Genomic DNA, 23070 nt, shown 5'->3' on the forward strand with positions numbered 1-23070 from the left:
AAATTAAGCTGTTCTTAAGCCCTTGCAAAAGGTTTACCGCCGTTCATTTTTTGAACCCTAAGGATTAGGAAGGGATTGTTCTTTTTTTTTATTGGTTTAAATAACAGGGGAAAAAACAAACTTTGCAACTACTTTAATGAATAGATTTATTTGCAAGGGAAGGTTTGAATATAGTTAAAGCCAGAATTATTATTGTTAACAGTGGAGCTAGGTCTAAGGTATATTTGTTTATGTTACTAATAAGTTTCTTTTGATTGAAATTAACATTTGGATTATTAGCACTGCTTTTCTCAACTTGGCTCTTGTGAGATTCCCTTTCAAGAGTCAAGTTGAAGGGAATAAATAGCTGGGAGTGGAGGGAGCTAAAGATTAGGGTGATAGCAAGGAGGCCTCCTAATCTGAAAGACTTTGAGCTCCAAATATAAACCACCTTGAATAACTAAGAAAACATGTAAAAATCTGGTTCAAAAGTGTTTGATTCCTCTAACAGCTATAAAGACTTTTTTATTTGTCAGATTATCAATAATTTTAAAAGGGTTCTGAGGTGCCATTTATTTGAAAAATGGGACCAAAAAATACATTGGATTCTAAATCCTCTTTGAATCAATTTGACTGTATGATGTGGTTTAATTGTAAAGTGACTTGATATGACATGTGTTGTGAATTGGCGCTATTTAAATAAACTGAATTGAACTGAATTTTCATATGGTCGTATGAGATAGGCCTCCCTCATTTCCTCTCAAACATAAGTTTTGTCATGTTGGCTGTTCAAGGCGTCTAACCCACATGCAGAAACACTTGTGAGACTGGGAAAAAGTTCAAAGGTTTACTTACAAAATATACAGTGAGTATGAACTGGTCCTTGGTTCGGCAGACAGGTTACGAGGGGAACACCACTGAGGAGGACAGAGAGGTTAGTGTTGATCCAGGTTAATTGCAGGTTTTCTGATGTTGGAGTTAATACCTGCTCAAGGGTGGAACGGAGCTGCAGGCGGGGAACCTTGAGGGTCCAGAGGCTAGTCGGCAGGCAGAGGGCTGAGGGGCCCTCAGCCCTCTGCCTGCCTGCCTGCCCTCAGTGAGGGCAGAGGCTTAACTGAGTGCAGGCAGATTCCAGACAGAGATAATTCTCCAGGATTTCAGGTCTTCAGACAGGACTCAATCTTTACTGGCAAACACTCTGGCAGGGAAGTGTTAGCCTCCTCCTCCTTAAATAGGGCTTCCTGATGAGCAGATGGAAGACAGGTGTTGGAGTCAGCTCATGCCCCCAGGAGATCTTGTGCGCCCTCTGGTGGAGAAAGTGGACCAAGCCTCCAGATCCCAACAAGCTTTACAGTTTAAAAAAAACTAATTTGGATAACCAAGAGTTCTGGGCATAACCTTAACCCTTGGGGTACCTTTAACTTCCAAGTAATATGGATGCTTATTTTGACATTCTCAAGAGAGGAATACACAATTTCAAATATCTCATTAATTAAAAATAAAAGCAAGCAGCAGTTTGTTTGTTTTTTCTGTGCCCTTGTTGTGCAAAAAAACTGTGACACCTTCTGTAAACAGGGTGAATTTTATGGATAAAAAGTTCAATGAAAGAAGAAGAAAGTGTGGCAGAAAATATTAAGAATGTTATTACTAATTAAGATTAAAGGAATTCATGAAAAGATATTTGTGTTGTAATAAACAAAAGAAAAACAACACAGTCATCAAAGTTTGATTTAATGATAAGGAGAATATGTTATTTATTTAGCATCTATGATTGAGAAATGCACACCTGTAAACATCAGTAAAGCTTTTCAGCTTTTTGAAGTACATTTTGTAAATTAATGCAGCATATTGTAAATTTAAATAAAGTACAGTAGTATGCAAACTTTTGAAGAAACACAAAATAACTTTTCTTTTCCCCATTCATCAATTTCTGCACCTTCATTTGTTCTCTAAAGAAACAGTTGAATAATTCATGCTTTAATTACGAGTCAATAACTTCAGCAGCCATCTTCAGGCTGATGGATCAGGGTCCCCAATGTTTTTTGTCAGCCACTGAATTGATAATCACAAAAAAGCTATTAGGCGTGCTCGCTGATCGACAGACCCACTGTAGGGGGTGAAACAACTATTTGTTTATTAGCTTTAGACTTTTTTTCTCTCTACCAATAACATTCAATTAAAAATGAAATAAAGCATGTTTCCTTGACCTTTTAAATTTCTTTGTCTCTGCAGAGTTTAATTAATTATATGTTTTAATTTTTTTCTTGCTTTGAATTCATTAGACCATATTATGAATAATAATATACTTTTTTCCTGCAGACGATGAGCAGTCGTTTTTTCCCCCACGACATCATCACCACCGATGCCGTGCTCAGTCTGGATGAGGACTCTGTTCTCTCAACCAATGAGGTGAGAATGTCATTCTGATGGCATATGATGACACCAAAAACAAACATCCCATATCATCCAGATTCAAAGATACCGCTTTAACATGTATAACAGATAATGGAAATCTCTTGAATCTCATAAAAGACGACGAAAACTTTAAAATAAAAGTCCCTGTTAGTGCAAACACTTAGGGCCTGATCCTTGTAAGGTTTACATGTCTTGAAAAGTTGCAAACATTGTTTGTACACAGAACAAATCTTCAAATGCGGTGCAAAGTGATTTGTTTTACAATTTTGCGTGCAATGGGGCAACAGTGGTGTAGGATGCAGTAGTTAGGTTCAAACCCCGCTGCATCCATCTCTGTCGAATCCTTGCATCACCTATTGATGGCGGTTAGAGGGCCTGGTGGGTCCTGTGTACAGCAGCATTGCTTCTATCAGTGTGCCAGAGGGCAGCTGGTGCTACAATGTAGTTTGTCGCCATCAATGTAGAGGAATGACTGAATATATTGTAAGGTGCTTAAAATTCCCCTAACTTTAAACATTTCTGTATAGGTAGAAAATATATTTATTTATTACTGTTTTTCAAGGCTGCAAAAAGCTGTTTTAAACTAAATTTCTTTTTGTATACTCTCGTGTATACAAAATTACAAAATAAAATCTGTCGAAACACTTACCATGCTCAAACTTTGGGAAAAAAGCTTTTCTTGTGATTCTTGATTTTTTTCTTGGTAAATGATTCGCAGCCCCAGTTTTAACCAGTTGAAGATATATTATTCATCAAAAGCTCTGCTGGTTATAAAGAGCATCGCAGTAAGCTAATCAAGTCATAATAAAAGCATGAATTCAAATCTTAAAATGATGCTGTAAAAAATGCTGTGAAATGATTAAAGCTGGACTTGACTGATTCAGTTTTTGGATCAACTTTCTCCACTTTATTTTTATAGATTTTTTACAGGTATACAACAAGAACATGACAATGATTAATGTCCTTTAGTGAGTCCTTTAGCATTTGTCACAAAAAAAAGCATTAGACAAACTATAAATAATATTATATAAAAATTATTTGTTTATTTACACTTTGGACATACTGAAAGTAAAAAAAAAAACACACTTTATGGAGTTTCAACCAGTCAATTAGAAGTGTCCACACCTTTATTCATAACAAATGGGGTAAAAAAGAACAAAAAAAGAGGGTGAGATAGGGGTTCTTTATGGCTTCAGTTGTTCTAAAATGGGTTTCCAAATTTTGTAATATTTTTGAGGACAGTTTATTAAAGCTACAGTGTGTAATAATTACAGGGATATACAGTCAGAAATCTAATATATTATACATAACTATGTTATTTATCATTATGTACGAGCTCAGCCTCTTAACCTTAATATTTGTGTTGCCTTAGAATTCGTTATTTATAATTACATAGGAGCGGGTCTCGCAGCCATGGAGGCAGACATCTTTTCGCTACGGCAGCGCAGAGCCAACAAACTAGCGATTGCGAGATCGCCCATTACGCTCGAAAGTAACTACGGCAAGTTGAGAGAGATGAACTGAGACGGTACTGAACAATAGATGGCAGCATTATGCCTGAGAATACTATCTGTGAAATTATCTATGTAAACAAACCTCATCACTTGAGAAGGTAGGTGATGCAGACGTCGTGGAAGACATTTTGTCCCGTAACGCTCGCCGTACTGTTGGGGGGGAGAAGCGGTGGGGGGGAGATGTTCATGTTGCTGCGCTCTGCAGTCTGGACGTTAGATGTCGCTAAAAATTACACACTGTAGCTTTAAATCAAATCTAATTTTTTCTATATGCAAGATTCCTGTAAATTCCTTGATCCAAGATTCAAAATTAGGTGGTCTGTCAGCCTTCCACTGCTTCAATATGCATCTTTTGGCAATCATCATGCCATAGGAGACCACTGATGTCACATCACGACCCAATTTGTTAAGAGTGTCCAAGAAACCAAAGAGGGGCGTTTCTGGATCGGGTTTTATGTTAACTTTAAGGCCGTTTTTGGATCAACTGTAAAATAATTTCTTTCTGGGTCAAATATTGTATCCAAACAGCTGACTTTAGAGATGATACTACAATATCCCTGAAAAACCATAGACAGAATAGTCAGCATGAAGATTCAATCTAATACCTATAAACTACGGAGCTAGATCGGCCTCAGTTTTCATAAAAACACATATGTGATTCATACATGCAAAGGACAAGATCGATACATGCACAGCATGATTCACACAAGCACAAAAAAATCCACACACACATACAGTATAAGATCCACAGGGATACAGAGGATGTGATATCCGGGTGTCATCCCAATTGGACTGCATTCTTTTGATTGGCTTATACAAGGGAGCTTTGTGATTGGTGGCAAACCATCCCGTTTTAAAAAATGCATTTGTGTATCGAGGCATGTCAAGGTAGTTTAAAAAATACACACACAAATGCAGTGAAGTTTAAAGACCAAAAGTACTTTGTAATTTTATTTATAATCGTTTATGGACCAGAAATACTTTGGCAAATCTTGTTCTGTGCATATGTGCAGCAAATATGTGTATTTTTTAAAAATTGAGCCCAGAATAAAAATGTTAATAAGGGCTTATATAGACAAGGTCAGAAAAACAAACATGCAGAAAATTATAAACCTTACAACCTTTTTTCCAAGAAAATTGGGATGCAGACGTGATAAACCTGGAATTGTAATAATTCCAGGTTATTATTGTGGTTATCTTCAAATCAAACCACTCCAAAATCCAATACACAAAATCTAATCACCTTTGTGAAAAACCTCAATAGATATTTTCTGTGACACAGTTTGTTGGAAAATAAATATTTGTCCTTTCCCCCCTTATGTTCTAAATAATCCTTTCCCAGTGAAATCACGCTTCCAGCACAGTTAGTGGTCAGGAGTAGAAGGCGATGATATCTTGACTCAGTATTGATCTGAGGTGAAATGTCACAGGTAGTTCATGAAAAGTCATGCATAATGATCATTATTAAGGAATTACTTCACTTTTCCTAAACAGTGTATCTGCCACCAGGCGAACAAAAACGCTTTGCATTAAAAAGAAGACTCAGAATGTATCAGATGAAATAAATCTAGCCAGTGTTAGAAGGAAACTTAACCTGCCATTTTTTGGTTCTGACTTAAAATACCTTGTTGGTGGATGTGTTGTTTTAATTTAACCAACTGCAGAATAAAGGGGAATAAAGGAAAGCCGAAAGCTGAAGTAGATGAAAGATTGAGAAATTGAGAGCAGCGGAAAGTGATGCAGACAGAATGCAAAGAAACAAGTAAGGTTAAAAGAAAAGACTAAAGAGCTGTCTGAATAAGATTTAATAACAACCTAAGTGCTTTCATTGAGTCAGAAGTTTGGCTAGAGCCATTACCTCAGCGTCTGTATCATTACACTGTCAAAGCACAGAGAGCATCTTTGATTAAAGTATCCGATGCTTAAAAGAGAGGATGAGACACACGCTGATGGTTCGGTAGGCTTAAAAACAATTGGACTATTATTACTCAGTGAACTGGAACTTTCTCATGAACCGACAGCAGAAAATTATGCTCATATCTCTTTTTCTGAAGTACTGTCTGGTAAGTTAGTGCTGTTTAAGTTTGGCAAAGAAAAGATATATGTATATATTTTCTCCAGCCTATGGAACACATTTAGCTTGCATTTTGAAATTGGAAATGATTATTAAACATGTAACGCAGTTTGTAGCACTGTAGCTTTTCATCAGTCGGCTCCGGGTTTTGGTCCTATGGTCCAAAAACATGATGATTAGATCAGTGGTCGGCAAGCGTAACTGTACAAAGAGCCATACTGGACCAAAAAAAAAAACAAATCTATCTGAAGCTGCAAAAATGTTTAAGTGTTAAATAAGACATGTTTACATGGGCTCTAAGTGTATTAGCCCACTATAAAAAAGACTACATGGGCTTAAATATATAATAAGCATTCATGATTAAATATTTATCCTGGAGCAAATGTCACATAGTAGCATGAGTTGAGGTAGGAGCCGTAAACGCTCCCACTGCGTGGATTTCACTGTGTGCCGCTTCACTGCGAGGTTTAGGTTTTGTTATATTGATGAAATTATAGAAATACCATAATGGAGTCTTTTTTATGGTGGACATTTTTCTGCTGGGAGGAGTTGATTGAGTCACGAGGAACCAAGTAGGAACTGACATCCATCAGAGCAGTGCCCTCTAATCCTGAAATTCCACATCCTCCGACGCCAGCGTTGGTTGGTGTTCTTTTTATTTTGAGGATTTGGGTGGAAAAAAATGGAAGAAAGTTCACATACCTGCATAGGAGTGCTACCTTTTCGATTTGTGAATTTTTTTTTTCTATACTTGCAACAAAACTTTCAGCAGCAGTATGCTGATGAAGATTCTCAGGCATCCAGGTCATAGTCATTCCGTAAAAGTTTTAAAAAAAATCAACTGGACTTCGCCACTTCTCCGGGAAGCTTTCTCAATTCAAATGTCTGGATCCGCAGTGATTTTGAGGCTTTATATAGGAGGCCTTGTATTGCTTGGAAACATGCAAATGGTAAGCGATGAATGGGTCGTTTGGTTCCATTGTTAGCCTGTAATATCTGAAACCTGCCTATGATTCTGGAGGTCGGTCGTTAAAAGGGGGGATTGTCGTTGAAGGGGGGGATTAACTCCTGTAATATCTGAAACCTGTCTATGATTGTTAAGGGTCGGTCTTAAGGAGGTATTGTTCACCGGCTGGAGCGGATGAACAATACAATTCAGCAGTAGTGGAGTTTGGAGATGCAATCCCCTCCTTAAATCTATATTTGCGGTCCTCTAATTTATCCAGAAGTTCTGTAATCGCACTTTTTCTCTCACTCCAAACTTTGTGATCAATTGCCCTTAGGTATGAATGTTCATTTGCATGGTGGGGTGTCTGTGTTTTACCCCACAATGGACTGGAAAGCTGTTGTGGGTCTTTCATGCCTTTCATACTGTGGACTGCTTGACTTTTCTATGTTAGATATCAATACTGATGTGGCTGATGGAAAACTTTAGAGTCTCTTTTTTCGGTTGACTTATATGGCTTATTTTTGCATGCAATATTTTCATAACTGGGATTCATTTTTGTTTTTGATTGCACTTATCAGGTGGTAGAGACATTTCAGCTGGCTCTACTTTCTTTCCCTACCTATTTTAAGTAGAAAATACTAATTTTTTCTTCAGTGACAGTATTCAATGTAGGGTGCTATGAAAACTTTTTCCCTATACAGTGACTTTTTTTTGTTTTTTTTTGTGAAATAAATTATAATATCAGAGAAAGATAACCACAATTATTTAACTTTTGCATCACAACTGACATCCTGACGTGATCATTGTCAGATATGAACAATCAAGAAATGTCTTAAATCAAATCTTTCTGACAACACCAGATGGGCTAGACGCCCAGATCAGATAGTTATTGTGTTTGGAAAGCAAGGATGTGATGATGTTCCTTGTGTTAACAGCAAAAACAGTCTCCCAGCACTGATTGCTGGAATACACTAAAAACAGGGAGCTACATCACTATTATCATCCACCTCATTAAAAGAAAGCGACAATAGTCGTTAAATCAAAGCCACAAATCCTGTGCTTTAATGATAGTTTTACATCCCTGTACATTGGAAAGTGTTTCAGATATTTTACTCAGTTACCTAACAGGTTCACTTTTTGTTATATTTTATCAATAACTCTTGTTCCATAATGTGTATTCAGACAGTATTTAATACTGTTAGTGAAGTAAATAGTTTATACTTAGTTTATTTTATTATAGTTAGTTTATTATAATATTTAGCTCCTCAAGTTTTTTTTAATAAATAGCCACTTATTAATTAGTTTGTAGTCAATCAATTACATTAATCAAATTTAAATCATTGGTCATTAATATGCGTCCTTAATAAAGGGTCAAGACTAATTTCTGATACACAGTGTCCAAACTCATTTTAATAAATAATATTAAAATAATATTAAAAATTTTATTGTTTTATTGAATGTTACCATATTTATCTTGTGCAAGCAGAGGTAGGAAAAAGTAATGACAGAGAAGTCTGATTACTAGAAGATAGGGAGGCAATGGAGGCTCCCCTTCTCCAGTGTCAGCTCATTTAGCAGAAGACCATGTCCCAAAACGTTCATAAAAGCAAGCTTTCCCTCCCCAAAAACTATGGAAATGAGCAATACAAACAAGAGGTTAAGAGTTTCATACTCTTTAAAGAAATAATTTTATTAAAGACCTAAAGACCTTCTATGAATCTGTTGTGGCACCTTCCATCTTCGATGGAGCTGTCTGTTGGAGCAGTGGCTTATCTGTAGCTGAGAGAAAGCAGCTGGAGAAGCTGATCAGGAAGGCAAAGTCTGTGATTGGATGCCCTCTGGACTCAGTGCAGGAGTTGGAAAACAAGAATCCTAACGAAATTAACATCTCTGTTGGATAATGTTTCCCACCCCATGCATGAAGCTGTTGCAGAACTAGGGAACTCCTTCAGTGACAGACTGCTGCACCATAAATGCACCAGCGAGCGTAATCACAGATCCTTCCTCCCAGCTGCTGTAAGACATTATAACACCGCTGCTCCCAACAACCTTAATAAGTTGTTACATTCATGCTGATTTTGCACAGTTTCTGTCTTAGTCAGTTGACTAACATGCTGCTGTCATTTTGCACATCTCGGATGTTGCTGCTATTTTCAAATATCCATTACTGTAAAAAAAAAAAGTGCATAGCTGTATATTGGTTATTTATTCACCATGTACACAGTATTTATATTTTGAAAACACTTTACAGTACAGTATTTCATTTGTTTAGTTTTTTATTACATTTTTGTATCATCTTTTTTCTGCTGTAAACACCAGAATTTCCCCATTGTGGGACAATAAAGAGATTTTTTATTCTCTCTTCTATTCTAAATGTTCTTATATGTTAATGTAGCTATATATTTTACACTACAATCAGTCATTAATGCACACACTCACACTTATGGTTGAAAGCTGTGTAGCTATAGCTACCCTCTGACCTCCATCACCAAGCATTGTGGGTTAGGCGTCTTGTCCAACAACAAGAAGACACTGAAAGCCTGAGCCGGGCTTTGAACCCACAATGCACAGTAAACTCCTTTATCTGAGGTCACTGTCACCCCAAGAAGTTGGTTTGTTTGTGATGAAGCAGGAACTTAATTTCTAGGAGCGTACGATCTATACTTGGGTTTTAAACTCAAAGAGGCCTATTTGTATACTGGGAGCTTTTTTTTTGAAGAGATTTTCTGTTTAAACACAGCGCTGATCTGATCAACTTGTTTCTTCCTAGAGGAATATGATAAGGGAATATATTGATGGAAAGAAGTTTATCTCATTACTTTATTACTTTTTTTTTTTTTTTTTTTTTTTTTTTGAAGTTTCTCATATAGCATTATTCCAGCAAGATTGGATTTTGCCAATTTGCCAATTATTTTAGTTCATTCAATTTGGTTTATTCCATGAAGAGAGATCAGAGGAAAAGACAACATAGGGAGAGAAATAATTGCCTCTCATCAGGTGATCCTGTATTTTGCTATAGAGGCTTTAAAAAACGTTTTAGAGCAATTAAAGCAGCACTACAATTGGCCTGCATTTATTTAATTGTACTTTAAGGTTACATTAGATTTCTTAGAGCAAATTTAATTTCACCAATGCAGCGGTTTGCCTCTATCATAGTATCAAAGCATTTCAAACATTTTTACTGTTTTAACATTTTTTCATGGAATAAAGCTGAAGAACATACTTAGTGCTTTTTTATTTATGTAATGATTTTTTATTTATTTAAGACTGTATCCATCAAACTAAATAAATATTTTCTTTTTTCTGAACGAAAATGCCAATGCTGTAATAGTAAAACTTTAGATGAGTTAACTGTTATTTTTAAAGAAAAAATATCCTCTAACCCCTTTTCTCCCTTGGGGTTTCTCGCCTTGTGCCTAAATTCAGTTTTCAACCAACAATATTTTACCTTTATTTAATTAATTACTGTACAACTTATTGTAACTTTATTTTGTCAGCATTCACTGTAGAAAAAGTCACATTGTACATGCTGAAAATCTGCCACTTCTCATCACTTGCTGTGTAAGTGCTAAGTCAGCTAGTTAAAATACAATTGTGCTCTAAAAAACACAAACCAATAGAAACTATTGCCCCCACAGTGTGCTCCCAAACATCTGCTTGGGCTCAAATCAAATCAAATCAGTCTAAAACCATTTAGGACCACAATTCAACAATATCTCAGAAGCACTAAAAAGCACCTAAAACTGAAGGAGTTTGACTTATCTCATCAGATGAGACACATTAAAGCCAAATGTCAGGAGAGATTTGTAACAGATCTATAGCTGAACTGACCCTCTGATCTGCAGATAAATGTAGTCCTAGTAGAATGTATTAGTATGTATAACATGCATGCCAAACCTTTTAAAGCGTTGGACTTTTATCATTTCCTACCTACATCATTGGCCTCTGTTTTATATCATGGTACTGATCTGTATTTATTGCTAATTGAATTATTTTTGCCTTAGAGTATTAATTTTTATGCTCCATCAATAAAACATGATTGAATAGTTTCAAAGTACTAACTAAGACATGTTGCAATCTATAAACTGAAGCACATCTTTACCTCTTCACATCGAATAGGAAAATCAGATTTGCAGGATATTTTTAATCCTTTCCGCCCAAGCTGTGGAAAGATTTGACCCAAACAGTCACAGACACTGTGGATGCACACTTCTTACATGTCAATTGATCAGGGGCTGCATTGAGAACAGCAGCTGCAACCTTTTTCTGTGGTTAGCGCCGCGTCTTTACAGTAATTGCTCACACAATTCATGACAGAAGCCGTAAGGTATGACTAAAGAACATCCAATTTCAGGGCTCTCCTCCTCAACCTTGTCTCATCTATGGAGATGGGGTGATTAATTTTCTGGCCGCTTCCCAATGTGAATGTGTGCGCCTGTGTCTGTATAGCCAAGTATTTCATTATGTGCTGATCCCCTTTTATTCTCTGGTGTGTCTGCCAGTGCGTCTCAGTGGTGTTTTTGAATTCAGAGGAGGGTCTATGCCAGGTAGATCAGGCTCCTTCAAGGACAACCAGGTGCTCTAGACAATCCTACATTAAATGTCTTCTTTACTGGTGTAGCGAGCATTATGAAGCAGCTCAAAGTTGATAAACACCTTCTGAAAAAGAATCAAGCTGTTAGAAAATCATGCATGATTTTTTAAATGTTAATATTTTCAGTTCATTTATAGCCTTGATTTTGCCAGTATGTCATTGGGTTCAGACAAAATAAAAACAAGTTAATATCTATACCTACTGCAAACTCAAGTATTTGTTATTTTGCCTTATATTATTTTTATTTTGCTTATTTTAATCTATTTAAATTGTGTCAAATCAGCACAATAGGTGTTAGAAAGATGAAACCTGTTTATATCAAGGTTTTTATTTCAATATTTTTCTTTTCTCTCGTCCCACCTTTCATCCTTGTTCCAATGTTTAACTTACTGCCTTCAAATTACTTTCCATTGTCTTTGTAGATGAACTACTAAGTCCTACTGGATGAGTTTTTTCCTATGTGTTGGGGCATCCATTTGTGTAGCTGCTGATAAGTTTCTCCAGGATAGAAGTAGGAACAATCCTGGCATCGTTGAACTGCAGACAGTATGCCTGTGTGAGATTTTTGTGGTGTAAATAGAAGAATGAATGAACGATGGTGTCTTGAAAACTATCATTTCCTTCTTGATACTCTCCAGGCGTACCCAAAGTCGGCCCTCGAAGGCTGCTATCCTGCTGGTTGTAGAGGTTTTCCTGCTGCAGCACAGCTGATTTTTGATGATAGCAATACAGTAAAATAATGTTAATCAGTGGAAATGATTTTTGCTGAAGGAGGGAAATCTCTAAAGCAGGGTTCACCAACCTTTTTAAGGCTGAGGGCCACTTCAAGGGTACCGAGACGTAGGAAGGGCGACCATTACTGACCCATGAGCTGCAAGGGTTAGCGTTAGCCTAAACTTTGTTCATTATCAACATATTTTTATTGTTTCTGTTAATTTCTAAGTTTATTTAGACATTGTCATTTTGAAATCTCTATAAATGATTAAAAAGAAGAGCAACAGAATAAAATAAAATTTCAAACTTAGCCCACTGGTGGGTTGTTCTTTATTTAGAAGACTCTGAGGGCCCCCCATGTGGTCCTTGAGGGCACCTTGGTGCCCACGGGCACCGCGTTGGTGACCCCTGCTCTAAAGCTTGGAGGACAGCGGCCTTAAAGGAGTGACTTTGGGCAGGCCTGCTCTAGCCTAACAAGAAATGACATGTTCTTCCACCACATCATGTTTTCTTCCTTAGTGGACTGAAAAAAAACATTTTTTGTTTAGTTTTTTTTTTTTTTTATCAGGATTGCCTTGACTAGGCCAAGTAAAAGGACTTCTAGGTGTGAAGTACATCTTGATGTCTGCAGGATGTCACATATTTGGTTGTACTTCACTGGATGTACGCATTTACTCCTGGCGCACTTAAAGCGGAGGTCTGTTAGGCATGCTACTATAGTTAGATTTTTGACATTGAGTACACAATGACTGAAACTTCCCTGTGGGATAAGTCTGCTTGGCAGGAATGACATATGTGTCACTGAGCCTTATGTGGTCAGTGATATCTGGCAACAACCCATTGCTTAGAGCAACCAGTCTGGAGAATGTGCAGAGTCACTGACACATTCTGCATTGGACATGCAGGTGTGTGGTGGGCTGCCTTGGTTTTTATTTATCCAAAGCTGTGAGGCAAGTTAGCTCTTCCTCCACATGCTATGATCCCGTAGCTGAAAGGAAATGTGTCACAAGAAATATAAAGAAGAGGTACACCTCTCATTGTAATCTATTCCCAGGGATGTGCTCATACTTGAGTCCTTTTACCTGTTCAACTCAAGAGAGTTCCCAAGACTGTGTGGGTCAAGTTTCCATAATGTCATAAAAGGGTGATGCTAGTATGACAATAGGAAGTAGTTTATATACAGAAGGGACAATATCGCAGGTAAGACTGGATTGGAAGATAAATGGAGCTAAATACAAACAATACAGATGGAGGTTGAATGAAGGCAAAACTTCCAAAAGATCGGCCACCCGGAACATACAGCAAGATCTATAATGAATAGCTCAGAATATAGCATTTTCATGTTTTAGAAAGATTTAGTCAAAGTCCAGACCTAAATTTAACTGTGTTGAGACTTAAGCCCCTAAATCAGGGGTGGGCAACTCCAGTCCTGGCGGGCCTGTATCCTGCAACTTCAAGATATGTCCTTGACTTAACACACCTGAATCAAGTAAATAGGTCATTAAAAGGACTCTGGAGAAATTGACTGCATACTGGACAGGTAATTCAACCATTTGATTCAGGTGTGTTGGACCAAGGATGAATCTAAATGTTGCAGGAAACCGGCCCTCAAGGACTGGAGTTTCCCACCCCATCCTTAAATACAAGTCTGACTCATGCTGCAGGTGAGTCAGAGTTAACTTTTGGGGCATGATGGGAAAAGCAGCACAGTTTTCTTCCTCTTCAAAAATAAGCAACAATTAAGTTACTTCTCGAGCCAAAGCTACATTAGGGAAGGGAAATTATAACATTGCACTTCTTTTGACAGCTGGCTCCTAACCCTACATTTTGCAAAGCTAAAGTGCTTAAAGAAAAAAGCAGCTGCTGTGCTTTCCATTTGTGCTCAATTTTCATTCTTTTTCCACCTTTTTTGTCCTTCCTTTTATGCTTCCCCAGGTGGACTTTGCTTTTATTGTGTGGCAAAGTTTTCCGGAGCGGATTGTCGGTTATCCAGCAAGGAGCCACTACTGGGATAGTTCCAGATCACGCTGGGGCTACACCTCCAAGTGGACTAATGACTACTCCATGGTACTTACAGGAGCAGCCTTTTACCACAGGTACAAAGCCATGACTGACTTCCAGCTGATCAGCAAAAGCCTTGCACTAGTTTTATTCACATAATTTCCTTTCCTTTTACCCTTATTTTTCTTTTTAAAAAATACAACCAGAGAACAAAATTAATGCATTAAGATTAAAAACAGTAATGCATGTTATTTGGTGCCCAAACAGCCACAGCAGCTTTTAAATAAACCATTAGCAGAGATTTTCTTATCTAAACCTTTTTGTGATTTTTTTCCAGTTAAAAAATAGAAGTACATACATTCTCACTTTTACATTTTCTAAAATGGCTTATTGGCTTACTAAAAAAGTTATGTCATATTTATGAAGATATATTGTAAAAGAAAGTTTTTAAGAACTAATTTAGATCAAATGTAACATATATATATATATATATATATATATATATATATATATATATATATATATATATATATATATATATATATATATATATATATATATATATATATATATATATATATATATATATATATATATATATATGTATGTATAAAATAATGTGTCATTTTGACAGTCAGGGTGTTGGAGCATTTTTCCACATTGAGCTCCTTCAGAGCATCAGTGGTGAACACTGCAGAGGAACCAGCAACCTGCACAGCTTGACTGAACTCATGAACCACATTTTGCATTCGGAACAACCTACTAACTGTTTGGAGTTACATAAAAGGATCTCACCATTATAATGGCTGTGCAAATAGACAGGCTTTCCATCGTTTGCAGTAATGGTTGTTATTCTAAAGCTGTAGGCACTTTTGATTGTATTTCTTCTAAAAGGACTTCAGTCATTATAACATCTTCCTTACACAGCGAGCTACCGCATTAGGGGTGTCCATTTACTGTGGTCATTTTACTATTATTTTTCTCTAAAGGCGAATATGAATCAAAACAGGTTTCGGTACTACCCTGTTATCTTTGTGTTTGTCAAACATAAAAAGCTAAATAAAAAAAAATAGAAAATTCAAGTATGTAGCAGAGCAGTAAATTGAACAGCAGAGAATGTTCCTTTCCAAAGGGATTTTAGGGTGTCTTGTCACGCAGATAAATGGCTTTCCCTTCACTCTATTGTTTGGATGCTGAATGCACCTCTTTAGTCCTTTTGTTATTTGGTCTCTCAAATGCCAACAAAAGCAGACAACACGAATTAGAGGTGGTGTGTGTGCGTGTGTGTGTGTGTTCGTAAGCGAGTGACTGCAGACCTTGGCAGGGAGGTAAAAGACCTGACAGTGATCTAGTGCTCCCATGCTGGGAGTGCAACACAACAAACATAACTGAATATAAGGAAACAGAATAGAAGCTGTTAAGGGATGGATCCAGTACGGTAAATCTCATCTACCTCTTTGTGTTCAGATACTACCACTACCTGTTCACTCACTACATCCCAGCCAGCCCGCTGACCATGGTGGACCACATGGCCAACTGTGAGGACATCCTGATGAACTTCTTGGTTTCAGCTGTCACTAAGCAGCCTCCAATCAAAGTCACACAGAAGAAACAGTACAAGGAAGCTATGATGGGCCAGGTAACAGAGGTTCATGCTTCGACATTACCCATATATCATTTCACTTATATGTCCAGTTTTTAGCTTTACGTTGAAATGTCCCTAAAAGTGGATTGCAAATTAACTACAGGATTCAAAGCAAGTTATTGTAATGCATCCATTTCATCTATCCATCCACTTTCAGTCATGCTTATCCCAGCTGGGGTTGTGAGGGGGGGTATATATACATATATACAAACATATACATCCTAAACAGATGCCAAAGCCACCTCAACTGGCTCCTCTCGACGTGGAGGAGCAGCGGCTCTACTCCGAGTCCCTCCCGGATGACCGAGGAGCTTCTTACCCTATCTCTAAGTGAGAGCCCCGCCACCCTACGGAGAAAACCCATTTCGGCCGCTTGTATCCGCGATCTCAGAATGATCATATATATATATATACATACATATATATATATATATGTATATATATATATGTATATATATACATATATATATATACATATACCATATACCAAGTCAATTAACAGAAGAAGTTATAATTAGAAAAAGAACCCACTGGCTAAATAGAGAGAAATGCAGTAACATTTGGACGGCTGAAAAGAAGGGCCAAAGTGCTGGTGACAACATGTCTGAAGATCCCCAAACACCCTACTGAAGTAACTTCATGGTACAGGGGTGTATCTCCTACTATAATGTCAGGCATATGCATTTTATCCCTGAAATTGTTAATCAGTTTGCATAGGTCAAAATAGAGTTATGTGGCCTGATAAAAGAATCTAAAATATATGTTTCCAAATCATTAGTTGAGAAATATGTTGTGTTAAGACCATCCAGATTAACATTCAGGAATTGCCAGTCTAATAACTATTTATATCTAAAGAAGACATGTAAGGCTACATCAAATAACCTACTTCAAGTTTGATGACTTCATGCAGTGCAGATGTGAAGCAGCTCTAAGCAATAGCAGCCTTGAAATGTAACATTAGTTCAGGGATTCACCAACAAAGCCAAAAATGAGGAGCATTATTTTGACATCAGAACATTACTTTTCTTGAGGATAATTTTCTTAAACTACTGAGACAAATTAGCAGTCAGTGTCCCTTGGCTTGACTGACGCATCTTTCCTGTGGTCTCTCCAGACCTGATGACACCAGTGATAACTGTAAACAATATTTGAGGTATTGATGAACAAAAAAAATAATAAAACTAAATATAACCAATTCCAGATTGCTGATTTAATTGTCGTTGTTAATAAATTTGAAGTTGTCATTTGAGCTATTAATTCATATTTTCTCCTTCTGGTTAGGTAATACAAAATCAAACAAAAAAAGTAATCCAGTTGAGGATGGAAAAAAAAATGAAAATGTATGTTTTCCATCTTTGATAACCACAAGTTATTAACATGTATAATAGGTTTGTATAGTCAGGTAAAAAATTCTGTGTTAAAAGACCAAACTTTCCATGTGCTGCAAATGTTTCAGGTGCAGCATCTAATGTAATATACGAATGGGTTCAATGTTTGGATACTTTGGTGGGGATATAAAAAAAAATAAAACAGCTGTATTTATTACTATGCTGCTTGAGAAGTACAGGTCAAGACCTCTATCTGTCACCTTTGAAGTGTTTATAAAAGCAGTCTGTTCCTAAAGAAGATAAAAACCTGAAAGCAGATCTAGCAGTGGCCATTTTTGAGGTTAAAACTGTGCTAGCCTTCTCTATGGGAAAGCCCAACATGTATGGTTTGTGTGTGAAAGTGTGTGTGTGTTCACGTGGCCAGCTCAGTGTCAGGTTCTGATTGATGACCTGACCACAGGCAGGACGATGACTCTGCAGTATAAACTCAGTGATTAATGTCTTAATTGTGAAGGCAGCACAGCAAACCAAGATTTACCCCTGACTTCACTCATTTCACTTTTCCTGCCTCCCTCCTCCTCTCAACTGTTGATTTGTGACTTTGCTTCAAGCAACACTGGCAAGGCATTTAGCATCAAGAACGTGGAAGTTGCTGAAATGTTTGGAAAACTTTAAACAACAACAACAGCTTAAATAAATTACCACAAAGCAAACAAGAAATAGGGTAATGCCAAACCACTTCTTTCACTTGATTTGTTGTAGTTCAATTATCCTACCTGACCTCCAGCTTCTGCTGCTGCTGGATCAATCTCTTCATCCCAATGACAAATCTGATCAAAAGGTCTGCTATCCTCTACTTTCCCCTCAGAACGATCATAAACCCTCAGACTCCTCCCCTGCAGCCAATATATATTAATTAGAGAATCAAACAAAAGAAGCAGAAGATTCTAGTGTTCCGGACTAAAAAAAAACAACCTTCCATTCATTATCCCCAGGCTTGCAGCTCATGAAAGTTGTATACATTTGCATGCTTGAAAACTACAAATGTATAAAAAAGGAACCAAGAACAAGGCAGGAAAAATCCCAGCAGAAAATTGCCAGGATAGATGATTAGAGCACACCAAGCCTGCAGTTCATACTAAAGTAACATTTTATACTAGTTTATATCCAGTGATATGCAACCGATGTCCAGCCGAACCACCCAATTTCCATCCTTTGACTTCTACTAAAGATCTGAATTGGGCTATTTCCTTATGAAATTCTAAGTTGGATCCAGCAGATATAGTGTAATAGCATCCACAGCTTCAACAGTTACAGTAGAAGCCATTCAAAATGTCCCCGCTTTCCTTGATAGGCCCTTAGCTGGTCCTTAGCTGGTCGCCTACAATTCCTTTTTAAACATCAATATTTGTACTAAAATATTCTTTCAGTCAAGATTTGTGGACATGAAGATCTAAAGAGAAGCGTCATTTCCTGGTCAGACCCTGTAATTTGTTGAAGGGCGGAGTCAGAGTAAAAAAATATGCAAGAGGAGGTCGATCCAGTGGCTGGAAGTTGGAGGGGATTTCGCTGGGAGTTGGAGGGAAGAGGGCTGCCATTCGGCTGGCGATTGACTGGAAAGGGATATTTTGAATGGCTGCTTACTGTAGGTCAAATCTCCACACAGAGGAACATTGTAAATAACTGTGCTCTTTTTTTTCTAACTTCATGCTGCTGTGTGGTCATGATATTGACAGCTCTTGTTTTTTTTCCACATAATAACACATGGATGCCAGCCTCTTTTATTAATTTTGCAAAATGAGTGAAATTGACATTATATGTCACTGTATGTAGGTTGCTTTGGGGTTGGGAACCAATCAGACTTAAGTCTGGTGGCAGTTTAGGGCAACAGTGGCTTTGGATGCAGGAGTTTGCCCTGCAACCGGACGGTTGTCAAGCCCCGGCCCAGGCTTTCAGTGTCGTAGTGTCCTTGGGCAAGACACTTCCCACGTATCGTCTACTGATGGTGGTCAGAGGACCCAGTGGCGACTGTGTACATCAGCCACTCTTCTGTCAGTGAGCCCTAGGAAAGCTGTGGCTACAATGCAGTTTGCGATCATCAGCCTGTGAGTGAATGGGTGAATGACTGAATGTAGGGCGCTTTGGTCAAGTCTCCTGATTTGAAAAAGTGCTATATAATGGCAGGCTATTTGAAAATAAATATCAGTATAGATGACTATGCAAAAAAAAAAAAAAAAAAGAAAGAAGAATCTGAATTTAGCAATAACACATATGTTGGAAAATACCCAAACATTTGTTATAAGAACTAATTTTCTTCTACCACTCAAGCATTATTGGTCTTTTGCCGTTTGTTTTACCAGCAAGTTTGAAACGTAAACACTTCCAGCTAATGCTAAACATGATGAATGGAAGGGAGGGCTAACAGAGTGATAGAAAAACTAAATGTGTAGTCAATAACCCACAACGAGCAAAAAACAGTCACAGCTAAAGGGGTGTGCAATTATATACAATATATACCAAAATAATAATATGGTTCACCAATTATAATTTGGAACAAAAATTTCAGAGGTTTTGTGCCAAATATTTTACCCTTGCATTGAGTGTAAGAAAGCAAAGAACCAACATTTATGTTATACTTCCTGGTTCAACAACCAATAAAAGGTGTCAATAATACTGAAGGTTTTTTTTTAAACTTTTGGCTGAAAATATGAAGTCAGGTATTAAGCCTAAACTTTCTCAGTTTAAAATAAATATTCTTAAAAGCATTCATTTGAAGACTTATAAATTTAGAAAACAAATGCTATGTGTTAGTTAGTAAAAAGGAAAAGTCTTAACATTTTTTCTTTTTTTTTTTACAGTGTCCTGAATAATTATCTTGATGCCAAAAAGATCCCAACAGATTTTACTTTCACAAGTGTAGCAGTATGGCAATTGCCATATTGCTCCACTTGTTTCATGCATATAAATTGCTTTATTGTAATTATGCAGGGAGATTTACAGATTATATGGACACTGCAATGTAAATAGGGCAGAAAAACAGAAGAAGAAAAGGAAAAAGGGAAAAAAAGAGAAAAGATGAAAGAAAGAAGAGATAGAAAGGAGACAATGACAAAACATTTTCAGTCTGCTTCATCACCTGTAATGAGATGAAAAAAGAACAGCACAACCGAAAGACATGGTACGAGACATACAATAAAGCAACACCTTGAAACTATCGCTAAAGTAATATTATTAAGTCTGACATGTACTCTGTGTTACCTGAAGATATGAATGTGGGGTCTTAACATTTAAAAGAAGAAAAAAAACAGTAGTTTAACTGCTAAGATTGAAAAACTGCCATAAGCAGGATCGCAGACAACCATTTTAATGTATCATTCTCTCTTTCTTTTCTTTTTTCTTCTCCACACCAAGGGCTCTAAGGCATCTCGTTGGGCTGACCCAGACCATTTTGCACAGCGACAGACCTGTATGAACGCCTTCAGCCAATGGCTAGGCTTCATGCCCTTAGTACACTCGCAGATGAGGCTGGACCCCGTCCTGTTCAGGGACCAAGTTTCTATACTGAGGAAGAAGTACAGAGACATTGAGAGACTCTGAAGGCTACAATCAAACAGCATTTCAGAAACATAGAGTCATCCTTCCTCTCAGTGGGAAGGAAACATATGAACTGAATGGGATGCTATGAAACGGAAAGCTAGGAGTGATGTATATGAAGGATAAGGAAATGTTTGTTCTTGTGAAAAAAATGTGAGAAAATTGCAGGGATGCGGTAACAAGCCAAATGGTCACCCACAATATTAAAACCAGCACATTTATCTGGAGTCGGCCCAATATCTACAGAAAAATGGCTAGAAGCATAATTTGAGGGTTTGCACAGATTTGATTTGTGGTTGCTCCACCTGGATAATCAGATTCAACGCATTTCACTCTTTGCTTTTCCAGTCAATATGCTGCAGTGAGAGGATCAATTACTCATATAGCCTGTTAGTGGCTTTAAAGATGTGGCTGATCAATGTGTGTGAATGCATGAAGGAAATGTACAACAAAAAACCTAGATACATACACGTTCATGATCAAAGACAAAAGTAAAGTGTTTCATGGTTTAAAGGAAGTAATGTATACTGTGCAATACATGAGATATGTTTAGAAAAAAGAAAGAGTCAAATTCCTTCTAATGAGGTTAGATGTGTACAGAAATCAGTCAAAGGGGACAAAAAAGAAACTCCAGAAGACAAAAGGTGACTTGCCCCTTGTAAACTATTGTACAATCTTTAGCAGCAGTTGCTCCCTGTATAAAACACCCATAAAGGAAAATTAAATAAAGAAATGTTATATAGAAGAAAGCAGAGTGTCAAGTTTCTTTTTTTTTCTTTCGAGTTTTTTTGCATTTGTTTCTACACAAAATAATTGATCTTAAACCATTTTAATAGTACAGATTGATACATAGCGACAAACAATAGTATCTTTATTAAGAAGGCTGATTAAATAATAAAACACTGATTCACATATAAAATCAAACATAATTTATAGAGCAGGGTTCTTCAAGTCCTGACCTCGTAGTCTGGTGTCCTGTACATTCTAGATGTGTCACTGCTTTGGCACACTTGAACCAAATAATCAGGTCATTAGCAGGACTATGGAGAACTGCAAATTGCAGCCCATTGCTGAATACGAATTCAGCGACTGCGTCCTCCAAATGCCTGTCCGGACTGGAAGACTCTTCATTCGTTTTGGACGTTTGGAAATACCGGTCTGCTGTCTCCTCTGTTGCCTTGATTCATTACGAGTTCAAGCAAACCAGTTGCCTCATGCTCAGAGGAAAAAGGTAAATGGCGCCAAACAGTGGTGGTTGAATATTCTAAGTGGAGTTCAAGTATGTGAATAGTTCAATTCAGTTTATTTATATAGTGCCAATTCACACCAATGTGATCTCAAGGCACTGTACAGTTCATCAGTTCATATAGTCAAATTGATTAAAAGTTTTCTAATTTTTTTTTTTTTTAACCAAACACTAGAATGGTGTTTTATGGTTGAATGGTTCAGGGGAAAAAGACAAGGATATCTATAATAATTGGACAGAAATAAAATAAATTTGGTGATTTTTAGAGTGACTTGTTCCATTCAATGAAATGTCAAAATTATATTTGTGTAAATGATTGAACTTCATTTGTATTCAAGTATCCCATTATTTTATAAAGATTTAACTTTAACACCCAATGCCATCATGCTGGAGTTTTTGAGTAAATTGTATTTTAATTTTTTTTATGTTTTGCAAAGTACAAATGAAATATCAAGTTAATAATAGGATGATGTTTTTCTCATATTTTCATCCATAGGCTGTATTAAGATGTGAGCAATTTTATGCCATTTTCTTCGATCATGCATCAAGTTAAAAGATAATTGTAAAACTTGGGGCATATTTTAAATAACTTTTAAAGATATGGGCTCTGACAAAAACACATGAGGAGCCCTTTCTCTCTGATGGTAATTTTGTTGTGGGAGATTCATAAACTGGTACAAATTAAGTATCACCTCCTGCATATTCATTGTTTCGTCTGCATTCGCTCCATCGGAATGGGTTTTTGAAGCAAAAACAAAAAGCCTCCTGACTGCACAAAACTGTCAACGGGGAATCTAGACTGTGTTAACGTCTTGCAGACAGTTTCTTTTAAAGAAACAAAACAGAGGCAGTTATCTTTTTGAGAGGATGCTAAAAAAAACTTTGTCTGCACTGTGATCAATACTGGTCAGCGTTATTCACTGGATGTGATCCTCCATGTGTTCCCCCAGGAGGCAAGTAAAAACCGTTTCATTTTTCATTGTTTGGACTTATTGAACATGAACACGGATCCACTGA

The 23070-nt window shown here is 37.1% G+C and overlaps 1 protein-coding gene across 1 annotated transcript in view; it reads left to right on the top strand.

Moving 5' to 3' along the window:
- The window catches only part of LOC119775297 (exostosin-1-like), a 70855-nt gene extending 49306 nt beyond the window's left edge, over positions 1-21549 (top strand). Inside the window, exons 8-11 of the mRNA XM_038273232.1 lie at positions 2299-2388; positions 14175-14335; positions 15708-15879; positions 20625-21549. Of these exons, the coding sequence (XP_038129160.1) occupies positions 2299-2388; positions 14175-14335; positions 15708-15879; positions 20625-20810 (609 nt within the window). The 3' untranslated portion in view covers positions 20811-21549. The remainder of the gene's footprint in view (positions 1-2298; positions 2389-14174; positions 14336-15707; positions 15880-20624) is intronic.
- Positions 21550-23070: the final 1521 nt, after the last annotated feature.

The sequence above is a fragment of the Cyprinodon tularosa genome, unplaced genomic scaffold, assembly GCF_016077235.1.
Source record: "Cyprinodon tularosa strain WSP-4 unplaced genomic scaffold, ASM1607723v1 ctg864, whole genome shotgun sequence".
NCBI classification, from domain to species: domain Eukaryota; kingdom Metazoa; phylum Chordata; class Actinopteri; order Cyprinodontiformes; family Cyprinodontidae; genus Cyprinodon; species Cyprinodon tularosa.